The 14390-nt window shown below is 42.4% G+C and overlaps 1 protein-coding gene across 13 annotated transcripts in view; it reads right to left on the bottom strand.

The window, feature by feature from the left end:
- The window catches only part of CCDC148 (coiled-coil domain containing 148), a 281608-nt gene that overhangs the window by 33862 nt on the left and 233356 nt on the right, over positions 1-14390 (bottom strand). The window contains exon 14 of one of the 13 annotated variants that reach the window (XM_072811480.1): positions 6045-11840. The exons of the other annotated variants lie outside the window; for them this stretch is intronic. Within the exon in view, the coding sequence (XP_072667581.1) occupies positions 11694-11840 (147 nt within the window). The 3' untranslated portion in view covers positions 6045-11693. Of the gene's footprint in view, positions 1-6044; positions 11841-14390 lie in introns of those variants that run through there. 13 annotated transcript variants of the gene reach the window in all.

The following is a 14390-nucleotide window of genomic DNA, read 5'->3' as shown; positions in this document are numbered from 1 at the left end:
GTGCAGTGTAAGTAAAGGTAAATCACATGAGGACATTTTTTAGTGAAACTAAGAAAACTAAGAAAATATCAAAAGCAAGCAAAAAAAAAAAAAAGAGTGGGATTCCCTATAAATAATTAGATTAATAGCACATATCTCAATAGCAGCCATAAATTCTAGAAGATTCTTTATCTGAAAGATAATATCTTCCGAGTCCTGAGGAAAGATTTTTTAACCCTGAGTTTTATACTCAGGTAGAACATCCTTCAAGCACAAGAACAAAATAAAAATCCTACACTTAGATTCTTGCTGAAAGAACTAATTAAAGGATGTAGTTCCAGGGAAAAAATGAACTCAGAAGAATGTGTAGGATACAAGGAGCAATGGTGAGCAAAGAGACTGGAAAACATTGAGAAATCAATTTAGGGAATTAAACAGTGCTAGGTAACATTAAATGGAAAACTGAAATGTGATCAATTGAAGGTCCTCAATGCTCCCATCACCAGGGAGGAGAAGAAAGATATTTGGAACAGTGTTAGAGTTCACTAAGTTACTTGCGTGTATTAAAACATGAGGGCTTTATCAAAAGAATTGAGATTGAATGTTGAATTTTCAAATAATTAGAGGGGGAAAAATAAAGGAAAATTTGATTACAGTAGTAGAAGGAAAAAAGGAGAAGAAAGAGAAAGAATAGAAATAGCATGGGAAAGTGGGAACAAACATAAGGTGATGGAAATAAACGTAACAGTGCTCACAGGAAGTACGAATGAACTCCTTGGTCCATGAGACTGAGAAGTAAAGCCAAATCCAGCTATATTCCATATATGGGAGAACTTCTGAAACTTAATGACATAGAAGGTTGACATTAATGAGACAGGAAAAAAAATGTCAGATTTATATTTCCAACAGGATGGAGAAGTAGGTATAAGAAAACCCTCTGCCACCCCAAAACACCTAGATCTGCATAGATCGCTAAAGGACACTTTCAAATGTTTTATTAAACTCACAAGAAAATAGGGGAAATCCTTATAAGACAGAAGCAGCAAAGAGGAAGCCCGGACCACAGAAGCAGATGAACACAAACACAGAAACTGGAGCCGCTCTGGATCCGGGGTCAGCGGCTCCAGCTCAGGGGTCAGCGGCTCCAGCTCCGGGTCAGCGGCTCTAGATCGGGGGTCAGCGGCTGTAGGTCGGGAGTCAGCAGCTCTAGATCAGGGGTCCGCAGCTCTAGCCTCGGAGCCAAGCCCAGCCTGCCCTCCGTGTTGTCAAGCGTTAGCGAACCGGGCCAGGCCCGGCGTTCACATGCTGTCTCTGGCTCCCCGTGCAGAACTGAGTGGTTTAGACAGAAATCATATGACCCGAAAACGCTGAACTATATCTATCCCTCTAGAGGAAAAGTTTGCTGACCCTTGCTCCCGGGGTCCAGAGATCTGAGGATTCATGGCTGCCGGGGTTGGCGTGAGGTGAGGAGTGAGAGCGGGAGCCCAGGCCTCCCGTCTGAGCACCGTGAGGACGATTACGTGGAGACTCCTCCAAAAGACACCATCGAAATGAATCTCCTCTCTGTAAAGGGGGAGTTGAGGGGACATCTGACTGTTTGCAAAGGGTGCAGGCCAGGAAACCTGTCAGCGCGCTGGGCGTTACTCTGAGGCTGGTGCTCATTGCCCACCAGGCCCACCAGGTCCCCCAGGCTCACCAGGTCCCCCAGGCCCGCCGGCCCCCAGGCCCGGAAGCCCACCAGGCCCACCAGGCCCCTCAGGCCCCTCAGGCCCCCCAGGCCCGGAGGCCCACCAGGCCCACCAGGCCCACCAGGCCCCTCAGGCCCCCCAGGCCCACCAGGCCACCACAAAAGCAGCCGGCTGGCTCCGAGGTCCACTTCCACCGGTGTTTTCTCTGCATCTGCCAGCTGTATTCTAAAGAAGGTGTTACCAGCATTTCCTCTCTGTTGCTTCTGTGCATTTTAAAAAAACAGTTTATTTATTTATTTGAGAGAGAGAGAGAGCGAGTGAGCAGGGGGAGGAGCAGGGGCAGAGGGAGAAGCAGGCTCCCTGCTGAGTGGGGAGCCCTATACAGGGCTGGATCCTGGGACCTCGACCATGACCTGAGCCGAAGGCAGGTGCTTAACTGACTGAGCCACCCAGGTGCCCCATTTCTGTACATTTTTTCATTCGCTGTGGAAGACTGACTAGTCTCAAGGGAATAGTTTCATCCTTCAGGGCCTGACAGAGCTGGCGGCTGCCTGCAGGCAGAGGACACATTGGGTTCTCTCCCAAAAGCAGGCCACTACGACATCATGGCACGACTACCTTGGGGCAAGCCACCAGTGGCCGGTGGGAGACCTCCTGTGGAAGCCAGGGCCTGTGATCCCATCTCATATATTAGTCCTTTATTTCTCTGCTCATAACCCCCCTTTAATCTCCACACCATCAATAAATCTTGTCACTCACTGCAGGCTGATCACAGCTATTAGGGTGCGGAATTAAGGAAATTCCCTGTTTTTATGCTTGTAGCCAAGCTTAGAGAGAGAACAGCAACTGCCCCTGGAAGGCCAAATGTGAGATGGCAAAAGATGGTCTTCAGAGCACGGGGCTGTGGTTGGAGCCACAGGACTGGCTAAGATGATGGGCTGCCACCAGGACACGTTTGTGTGACATGTAGCCATTGCCAGAAACCTGGAGAGGAGTAGCAGGTGAAGATACAAGCTGACGGTTATGGCAAGACTATTGATATATAAAAAAGAGGTGAAATTTATAGTCACTAGCTGGGAAGTCATTTGGTACTTGAATAAATCTTAGGAAACGAGGTTCTATAGGATAGACAGATGGAAACAATGGCTCCAGGTAGCAGCCCTCACAGAGGATTCACATCTTCATAAATGCTTCACTACTGAAAGGGATTCAGCATCCATTGCAGATAATGAGAGATCACTGAAGGACACGGCGATTGCTGGGGGACTTTCCCAGCACCTCTTAAATCACATTACTATGATACGTTTGATTCCATATCCAGGTAAAAACCCAAAGAAGAGTCGCCACTACCTGACTTGCGGTTATGTCCCGTCATTTTCAGCTGAGGCCCAACATAGTTCTAGATATCTGGGACAACAGAAGGATGGCCAGGTTGGTATATCCTGAGAGTGGAGGCAGTAGTGTTTGGGGCTCAGAGGCCAGGTTACCTGCCTCTAAATCTAGGTTCTGATGAGATTAGGAAGACAAGCCACCTTACTGTACCTATTTCCCCATTAAGGGCAGCCTGGGTGGCTCAGCAGTTGAGTGCCTGCCTTTAGCCCAGAGCATGATTCTGGAGTCCTGAGATCGAGTCCCACGGCGGGTTCCCCGCAGGGAGCCTGCTTCTCCCTCTGCCTGTGTCTCTGCCTCTCTCTGTGTGTCTCTCATGAATGAATGAATGAATGAATGAATAAATAAATAAATAAATTCTATTAAAAATATATTTCCCCATTAAGTAAGAGGGCTAATGTTAGTGCGTAGCTCATAGACCTGTTGCTGATCAAATGACTTCATACACGTAAAGCCCCTAGAAGAGTGTCTGGGGTGTGGTTAGTGCTCAGTGCACGTCGGCTGATCTACTAGGTGTTCAGGCAAAGGCCTGAACAGAGTCAAGTCCGGGATCTGTTGTTCAAGAGCTTAGATTCAGGTGTCGGTGTCTGCGCAACGAACCCCCTTAAAGCAATAAGGTGCTGCCATGTCTCATGATTCCGTGGGAGAGTGGCCTCAGAGGAGCGGTTTTCCTGTGGCTCTCACTGGGGTTTCTTGTATGGCCACAGCCATACGGTGGCTGGGGCTGGAGTCACTTGGAGACCGGAACCTACTGGAGTGTCCCAGATGCCTTCTTCCCTCCGCGTGTGGTGCTTTAGTGCTTGTCGCCTGGCGTCTCACTCCACGGAGCCTCCCATCCTCCCCCCAGCTCCCCCAGTCCCCGTGTGGCCTCCCTTCCAGCAGGGGCTGACTTCTCGCACCGTCTTTCTCCTCAGAACACCACAGCAGCAGCTGCCCAGGCCTTCCCTCGCGCTTAGGTCCAGGGCTGGCACGGTGTCCCAGGGGAGACAGCAGTCACAAGGTCACCTAGAGCCAGGGCGGAGGGAAGGGACTGCAGGCTCACTGGTATGGTCTCACGGGGCTTTGCAGAGGGGAAAGGAGCGATGCCTTCAGTTCCATTTTCCCCCTCATTTGACAAGGATCAGACTCCACTCCTCTTTATTTTCACATCACCTCACACCTAACTGATCATAAATGGTTCTCCCCAGTCCCAGTCTTCTCCCCACTTTCATCCAGCCTGTACCAACTCTCATGTTAGCCTTCCAGAAGCACAGTCTTTGTTTCCATGCCCAAGAAAGGTTAACTATTTAGTACTGTCTACATGATAAAGTGTGGACACCTTAGGCTGTTATTCAAAGGTCCACGGGCTTGTGTCTGAGAAGATGAGGTTGGGGATAGGTTGGAGAATGCCGGAAGCTAAACTCACATCCCAATAATTACTGCCTTCTAGCTTTATCAAGCCTAACAGGTGCACAAACAACACAAAGGAAACATATGAATAATGTATCATTTCTTTTCATCATGAGAACAGACCACAGAGGCGACAAGGGTCAGCAGCCTGCAGGGATGAAGAAACGGCCAGATTTTAACAAAAGGGCACCTGGAAATTCATTCCTTCCTCCTGGGAAGGGTCTCATTATCACCCCAAAGCAAACTGCTACCTTGTAAAGCCACTCAGCAAGCCACATCACCTAGGACAGTCATCTATGCCCAATGTCGGAGTTCTGGGTCCCAATATTCTTGTGGCACTATTTTCCTGTGCCTGTGCTATAGGTTATGCAGTTGCCTCTATTTATACCTGTGTAGGAGATTAGGGGGGTTTCATTTCTCCAGGAGGGAAGTTTGGGTCCTAGTCAACGACAGAATTCCTCTGCGATGGTTTCCCAACTTCATGTTTTAACTTCAGACTTATCTGTGCGCCACACAATGTTACTATAACACTCCCTTTTGCCCCTTGACACAAACCTTTGCAGCCATTCATACCGGTCTACCCTCTGTTTCTCCACTTCCTAGTCCTTTCTCATCTCTCTGCGTAAGATAGGAAGGGACCGCAGGGAAATAATGGAGAAAACTCAAGCTGTTCCAATGTCCCACAAGCCATGAAGGTAGCAAGAAGGATAAGAAGGTCTTGTTCTTTAGCCCTATCATATTTACTGCCTTTTACTTATATTTTTTTCTTAAATATAGATGTTTTATTTCCTCAGCCATATGATGAACATGTTCTAGGAAAAGAAGGGATTTATTTTATTAATTTTTAAGGATTTATTTATTATAAATCAGAGGGAGAGGACAGAGAGAATCTTAAGCAGACTCCACAGAGACTGACATGTGGCTCAACCCCACGACCCTGAGATCATGACGTGAGCTGAAATCAAGAGTCAGATGCTTAACCAACCATGCCACTCAGGCACCCTAAGAAGGGCTTTATTTTAGACTATGTCTTTCTACCTTATATATTTATATTTATTCAGAGCAGCAATATAAATAATTATCTGCTAGTTGATTATCCCATATAAAGACAAAGTTCTTACAGTTCACCTATCCATCCATCAACCCATTCTGTCATTGAGTCAATAATCATTTACTGACTGCTATGCACCTCAAATCTCTGCCGGGTGGTGCCCATCACAGGGCAGTTTATGCAGGTTCTGGAACTCTTAGATTCCTCAGCATCTGATACATAGAACCAAATAAAATATTCAGCTTTAACATTATAAAAATAAGGGGATGAAATTATGAAAATAGTACAAGCTCATGGTAAACATTAAAACAGCATAGGAGGGCATAAGGGCAAAAGTAAGACTCCGGTTGCCACTCCACACAAACTTCCTATTCTAATAGCCTAAAAGTAATAGTTGCTGAAGGATTCTCCTCTATCCTTCAGAAATTTGTATCTTTTTTTACAAAAATATCATTCTATATGTATTTTTCTGTTGTTGTCCACATCTCTCATCTATACAATGTATTTTGGTTATTTTTTCATATAAGGTCATGTAACTCTCCTTGTTCTTTTTTTTTTTTAACAGTTTTATTGAGGAGGGGCACCTGGGTATCCCAATCGGTTAAGCATCTGACTTTGGCTCAGGTCATGATCTCAGGGTCCTGGGATCAAGCCCCGCATCAGGCTCCTTGCTCAGACAAGAGTCTGCTTGTCCATCTCCCTCTGCCCCTTACCCACTTATGCTCTCTCTCTCTCTCTCAAATAAATAAATAAATACATACATACATAAATACATAAAATCTTTAAAAAAAAGAATCCACCCAGTTTCATTGAAGGGCACCTGGGTGGCTCAGTTGGTTAAGTATTTGACTCTTGATTTCAGCTCAGGTCACGATTCTCAGGGCTGCACGATTGAGCCTACATCACTGGGCTCCACACTAGACAAGGAGCCTGTGTAAGACTCTCTCCCTCTCTGCCCTCTCCCCAACTTGCTCACTCTGTCTCTCAACAAAACGAAACAGTTTTATTGAGCTATAATTCATATACCATGCAATCACCTATTTAAAAGTATATTATTCAGGGGTGCCTGGGTAGCTCAGTGGGTTAAGTGTTGGACTTTTGATTTCAGCTCAGGTCATGATCTCAGGGTCCTCGGATGGAGCTGCATCCCAAGCCTGTGTGGGCTCTGGGCTCAGCAGGGAGTCTGCTTGAGGATTTTCTCTCTCCCTCTGCAAACCCTCCCATACCCCCCCACTGCTGCTCATGCTCTCTCTCTAAAATAAAGAAATAAATTTCTAGAAAAATAGTGTATCATTCAATGATTTTTAGAATATTCAGAGCTGTGCAGCCACCACCATAATCCTCATTCATTCTTCTTAATTGTTGCAGAGATTTTGTTTTATCTTATGCCACAATCTCAGTAAATATTTGTTGAATGAATTTAAACAGATTTGGATTGAAAAAGTGGGGGAAAAAGAAAATTAGAAACATAAAAATAAAAAGCTCCAAGGCTTCTGCTAGTCCTTTAAGACAGTTTTAAACAACTATGTCATAGTGATATAACAATATAAATGAAAAAATATTCTTTTCACATTATCTGAATCTTTTCTTTCCAAATAGCAGAGTCCTAATCCATGTGTACATAAATTCATTTTGCATTGTGCTGGATTTCCTTTAGCAAGTCAATTATTTTTGCTTTCAAGTAATGTTTTATTTCATTTTATAAGCTTAAAAACAAATATTACTTCCAATAATCTTCCAAATTAAGTTAGCTTATAATATTTCAACAGTAACAGGACAATTTTTCCAGCATTTGCTTCATATGTACTGTGAAGGTAAGCGTTTCAGATTAATACAATATTTATAAAACGTCTAAAGAAATGTAAGCAAATTGTTTTTGAAATTATTTATAAATATTAGGAGCTTTAAGCATATGTGGTGCTAAGTAATATTGACATGTCTGGGAAAATGTGCAAAACAGAGGGAAATAACACAACTACTCTTTCCCCACACTTACGTTCCCACATACAAAATAATACGTTCTGAGTGGGAAAAAAAGGCACTTGGTAAATTAGTAAGGCCTCCAGTGACATTAAAACATGCCCTTAAATCCAAACCTGAATCAAGCTAAGAATGAAAAATTTAGACTCAAATGCTGTTGAAGATAGGAAAGAAAAGAACACAGGCTCTTGTTCGTGTAAAAAGAGGAATTGTTGTCTCTACAGAATGTTGGAAAACATCTTTCTGGAGATTTTAAAAACATGACAAGAACACGACAGATATGATGCCACATTCCTCTCTAAGGATTGAGATTTGATTCCATGAGGCCATACAGCTCATGGATTCTATTATTATAATCCAGGCCACACTGAGGCTCAAAGTGCAATATTCATTGTTCCTAAACGCTTCGTGTCTAAATTCCTGAAAGCTCTCCCCTTCAGGACGGCTCTGGTGCTCAGCAGTAATCTAGCAAGTGCTCAACTTCAAATGCATCAGCAAGCATATACCATTTTTCCAAAAACAAATCGATCAGATGTCAGAAACAGAATTCTCAGATCTTTTTCTCTCCTTAAACTTAATCATTCCCGGGATTTGACGGAGATCTGAAGAATTCTCTATCTTAGATTCTTCAGGCAAACAGTCTTGATCTTAAAAAGTTTCTAATTTCTCCAAGTTTCCTTAAAAATGTCTCTTACCTTTCGAATGACTTTATACTTTGCCCCTGTGTCTTGGACTTAAAATCTAGCACAGGTAAGGAGATAATGGATCTGTTTTAATGAGGGCAAAATAAAACCCAAGAAAATACAGTCTCCATAAAAAATATCCAAATATATACCAGGCATAGGAAGCTCCAGCCTCTTCATGCTTTTTAAAAACACTGTACAGGACTTTGAATACGGGGAATTGGCTGAACTCTTTGAAAGTAGTTTTTACTTGGCCCACCCTCAGAGTGAAAATCATTGTTGTGAAAAACAGTCCTCAGGAGTTAAGGTGACCAAAAAGACGCCTGAAATGTTCTCTTCTTCCTACTTTCTGAAGAGAGGGGAGAGGGTAATAGAGAGGACAGATTACAGAGTCAGAGAAATTATCAGCGGAGGGAATGAGACTGTGCATGGTGCATCAGAAACCGCAAAAGATCAGTGTATTCCTGCAGCCATGGTAGCAAACTAACTTAAGGCAGTTTACATAGAAAAGCAATTTATTAAAGAGTGTTAGGTATTTCTGGTACACCAGAGAGTCTGTCTTTGAGGTTATCCAACTAGGGAAGATGCTCAACCTTTATTAGGAAGCTTCCTCAGGAGCCCCACTGCTGCTCTGGTAGTTCCAGCTCTACTTGCCTCACCTACCCTGAATGCTAGATACTAACAGCTATGCACCTATTACCTCCTAAGCTTGAAAGCCCCCACTGCCAGCCTTGCCAGAAAATGGATTCTTGCCTTCTCACATAGCTCTCTTATAACAAAATCTCAAATAGGTGCATTTGATTGCCATAGAACATATCATGAGAATGGGGAAAATTAAGCAGTTAGCTTCTACTCTGGGAGATGGGTACATGATGTGAGATAATCCCCAAATGTGAGAATGGTGTGGCTGGGAAGCTACAAAGCATGGTACGTTATCTTCCATTGGAAGAATGGTTCCAGTTATAGAAGCCAGAAAATCAGCAGGTCTTGATAGACTAGATATTACAAGTGAGGGAGAGGGGGTAGTATGAGTGACTCTCAGATTTCAGGTGTGCATATGTGGTGGATGGTGGTGCCATACTAAGTTGGGATGGGCATGTTTAGTGCAAGAAAGGCCATTGGGGTCAAGGATTCAGTTTGGGGGGATTCTGGGAAGACAATAGCAGAAGTGTCATATTTTTTAATCTCCTCAAAGCAGCCTATGAAAAGAAACCAAAAATAGAACAATAAAGCCAAACACTCATGGGGATAATCTTCAACAGTAGGCAACAAGGTGCTTATTTCCATCTACTACAAAATATGAACGGATAAGGAGTAACCGCTGACAGCTCTAAGACCTGCTTGTCCCAACACCTTTGCAGGACAGAGGGAAACAAGAGACATCAGATGGACTAGAGAACCCAAAAGAGCCAAGTATCCTCAATGGAAACTTCAGAAACCCGAGAAGGGTTTTACATTCTAAAAATGAGTGAGCACACCGTTTGCGGTGAGCTCTGAAGGGGCCCCAGAAGTCTGTCCCATCAGGTCCCAAGTCGTCAAAACTTACTTCTAGGACAAAGTTCTATCATGATGAGAAAATGCTGCAAGGAGAATGCAAATTGAGCACCACAGGAACAGTAGAGTCAAAGGAAATAGCAGGTCAAGATAAAATTACGGGAGGACACAGCTCCAGAAAGAAAGTTGCGAGATCTTTCGAACATTGCACAAATACAGCGAAAGAGAGAACTAGAACTGTGAGTTTAGAAGGATTATCTGGAGCCACACATATTTCTAGAAGTTAAGGAAAACAAAGGAAAGAATGATCTTAATCTTAATGTGAACAAAACGATTAGGAAGCAGAGTAATGTCTCTACAGAAAAGGAATGAACACTAGAGAGACGTTACCACAGTATGTCTTGCCAGAGAGAGAGGATGTGCTCTGACACAGCAGGGCTCTCATAGCTTATGGTCTGAAGCTTTGCATCAAATAGAGGACCCACAAAGGAGCACTGTGACTGTGGGAGACAACCTCAAGATAGTTGCCAAGGCTCACTGCCCTGAGTCTTGTTAAGGGTTCTTTCTCTTATGAGATGTGATGGTGCAAAAGGATGAACTGGGAGGGCATTTAGTGAATTGCAGATATAGGTAAGGGATTTTGCCCATGGACATTTTTGTGAAAGTTTATTCTAATGAGCTGGGTTCACTATATTTTTTATTCCCACCATGTTGAGAATAATCACGAAGCCAAATATTCCACCAGTCAGACTGATCTTTGTCTTTTTTTACATTTTCCAGCAGCTGCAACCTCCTGGGTAGGAAATGGCAGGGACTTGCAGTGGAGAGAAAAGACTTCTGCAGTGGAGGTAGACTTCTGAATAGTAATAACAGCAACTTTCAACAACACTGACTTGTTATTCTGATTAAATAATCAAAATTTTTAAATAGTAAGAAATACATACTTGAGGGTTTTTTTTTTTTTCAAAAGATTTTGAGAGAAAGACATGAGTGCATATGCACACACAATTGAGGAGGTGAAGAGGGGGAGAGGGAGAAGCAGACTCCCCAGAGCAGGGAGCCCAACCTGGGGCTTGATTCAAGGACTCTGAGATTGCAACCTACAGACTGAGTCACCTAGGCGCCTCTATGCTTGGGTTTTATTTATTTATTTTATCTAGTGCGCCTGGGTGGCACAGTTGGTTGAATGACTGACTCTTGATTTCCACTCAGGTCATGATCTCGGGGTGGTGGGGTCAAGATCCATGCAGTGAGCTCTGCGCTCATTGGGGAGTCTGCTTGAGATTCACTCTCTCTCTCTCTCTCTAAAAGTAGATAAATCCTTTTAAAAAATGCTCCTTATCTATAATACTATCTAGATATTAAATAGATAATTTGGAATTTTTGTTAGCATTTATAGATTTTAAAATATTCCTTCTAAGCAACCACACAAACACATTTTTTTCCCTAGCCAAAACACATATTCCCATGCTTGAAATGCTGTTTCTAATTTCTAATTTATTTTTACAGGCTAATTTGCAAAATGAAATTGTTTGGATGATTGGTTTGCAGTAAACATGGTATACCAAATTGGTTTCTAAATTTAGAGAAAGGTTGAATCTCCTCTTATAATAATCAAGAAATAATAAAAGTATTAATGATAATGGAGCTTCCATAATTAAAAAGTCAAATTCTGAAATAAGCAGAAATGAACTTTAGCAGGTAGTAGCAACATAAATTATAATTCTTGCAAATGGTTATTTTGAGCTCTTTTCATGGGATAATGCAATCTCCAATATGCAATTTACTAAATGATAATACATGTATCATATGTGTCATAATTATGTTCATAGTCTTGTTGAATTTAGTACTATTAGGCATAACAAAGACATAGGAAATAGTACATGAGAGTCTAAGAGTCATAAAACAAAGTTGTTTTAATGAACGCCTTGATTTCTATGTCTGATATTTAAAAAATTTTTAAAAAGTAGTAATTGTTATCCATAGAAATGTTTTCAAAGACAAATCTTGTTTATATATAATAGGATTTGCAGATGAACTCTAGATTTTAAATATAGTAGACTCCATGTCCTTTCTTGGAGGTTTTTGAGGGTTGATTTTTGGTAAGATCTCTTTGGCATAAAATGTTTTATGAAGTCCAGCTTCTCGAAGTGCTAACTCAAAACGGAGTCTAGGGTCAGAAATTATCTGTGGAAATAAAATACATTTAAATAAGTGGCAATTCAAACTAATTAAATTTTACCATTTAGTTCTATATTTCCTCAAGATGTTTAACTTATTTTTTTCTGGGTAGATGACTAGATGAGAATAAACTTGGTGTACACTGTGACTATATTATTGGTTTGCCTTTTTTTTTTTTTTTTTTAAACTGAAAATGTCCAGGGGCACCTGGGTGGCTCAGTCGGTTAAGTGGCCAACTCTTAATTTTGGCTCAGGTCATGATCTCAGGGTCCTGAGATAGAGCCCTGAGTTAGGCTCACACTCAGCCAGGGAGTCTGCTTGTGGATTCTCCCTCCCTTTCTTTCCCCCTCCCCCAGGCTCATTCACATGCTCTGTTTCTCTCTCTCTCTCTCTCTCTCTCTCAAATAAATAAATCTTAAAAGATAAGGTCCAAATCTTTTTTTTTTTAGCATTTTTTTTAAAAGATTTTATTTATTTATTCATAGAGACAGAGAGAGAGGCAGAGACAGAGGCAGAGGGAGAAGCAGGCTCCATGCAGAGAGCCCGATGTGGGACTGGATCCAGAGTCCCCAGGATCACACCCTGGGCTGCAGGCGGTGCTAAACCGCTGCACCACCGGGGCTGCCTGTAAAGGTCCAAATCTTGATATCATTTTCCAGTGCATCTGTGGTTTCCAATATAATGTGTAGGGAATATCATACTAGATTAGTCAAAATAGGACACCTTGAAATTATTAAAAAAAGGGGTAAAAAAAGCTCACTTTCAGTACTATCATTGATTCAAAATTGATAGCTAGAATTAGAAAATACAATCATTGATTAAACCACAACCTTGTGCATTGGTCTTTAAACATTCTAATTTCTCCATCATTCAGTAATATGTAAGTTATGTTTAAACGCATGGCCCCTACTTTAAAAACAAAAATCAATCGAGTTCTCCTTCCAAGCCTGAGATTTCTATTTCAAGCAGAATTAGAAAATGTTTCCACCAATGTGATCCTAAATGGGAATCGAAATATGAATAGCTCAGTTTCTATTTTCATTTATAGCCAATTGGAACTTATTCTTCTTCCCCTCCTTCTATGAATGTTAAATGTCAACAGACATTATTTGCAATGATAAGGTAGCCACATATTGATTTTAGCTAATGGGACATTTTATGTGGACTTGAAGTCCCCCCCTCCCCGCCCCAGAGGATAGGATAATAAGCTGTTGAATGCAGCCCCTCCTTCAAGAAACTCTTAAACTATTTGGGGTCATAAGAAAGTATGCAGATAACTACAGCTCATGGCACATGTGACTGATGTTCCAAGAATAGAATACAGAGGTACATCTCCTGGTGCGGGTGAGACTAGGATGACCTCGGGTAAGGCGGAGCACTTGAGCTAACTATAAAGCCCACCCTATTCTTCTATGAAGCAGAGTGGGGAGGAAAAGAGATGGAGCAGAAAAGGAAGTCACATGCACATTCAGAGGTCAAATAGGTCAACTTGGGAGCAGGGCAGTTTGGGTAGAATGCTGGAGTGACAGTCTACTACAATTGTCTACACAGGAAGTAATAAATGCTAAACTTGACTGGTCGCAAGGAAGAGAGAACCGTCAGAAACACTATGAAGAGAAGAGTCAAGTGATGAGGTACAGGAATGAGAGGCAGTGATGCGTACAAGTCAAAAATATGACAGAGATTTGTGTCTGAGAAGCAACATATATTTGAGCCTTAGACCTAATTTCTCCTCTTCTGGCTATAGTCTCTGTGCTCACTTCCAATGATTTATGCCCCACCTGTGTGCTCCCTAATTATGTCCTGGACTCACCTGTCTTCTCTCACCTTCTGGTTCATAAGGTTTAAAATGTCTCATTATACTATTTGTAAAATAGAGATCAAATGAAATGGAGACCTCTTTCGAAAACTGACCTCCATTTCCCCAATTTACCTCCCCAGAAGCAGCCCATCAGTTTCTTGTGAATGTGTCCTAGACATCTTCACCCTAAACCTGACAGGAACAAAACAAACTCTCTCCCTAAGTCTGTTTTTCACTTCTGTTTTCTTATATGGTTAATGGCAGCCACACCTAATGATTATAATTTACTGAATTACTTCAAGGTGTCAGGCAATAGCCTAGGCAATTGACATTTATTATCCTAATCCTCATAAGAACCTTACAAATTATTATTTTACAGATGAAGTAAACAAGACATAAAGATGTTAATAGCTTACACCAGTTCACACAGCCAGTAGATAGCAGATGTGGGTTTGAATCCAAAATGCAGGCTCTCCTCAGTGTCACTTGCTGCCTTGCTTAGGATCATTACTCCCTCCTCCAGCCAGGGCCATCCGTGACCACCCCCCCCCCACCTCCCACTTTCAGGAGAGGGGCACCACCTGAAAAGGATCTGACCCCTGCCACCAAACCCACCAATTTGCTGTCCAGGACACGTGGCTAAAACACGCCTGATTGTATAATTCACCTGCTTCTGAGTCGCCTGTGCTCTCAGGATAATATCTCCGCAGGCAAGAGTTACTGTACTTTTTGGTCTGACCCTACCCTGTTCCCAA

This window comes from Canis lupus, chromosome 34, assembly GCF_048164855.1.
Source record: "Canis lupus baileyi chromosome 34, mCanLup2.hap1, whole genome shotgun sequence".
Classification (NCBI taxonomy): Eukaryota; Metazoa; Chordata; class Mammalia; order Carnivora; family Canidae; genus Canis; species Canis lupus.
This window is presented reverse-complemented; position numbering and strand designations above follow the sequence as displayed.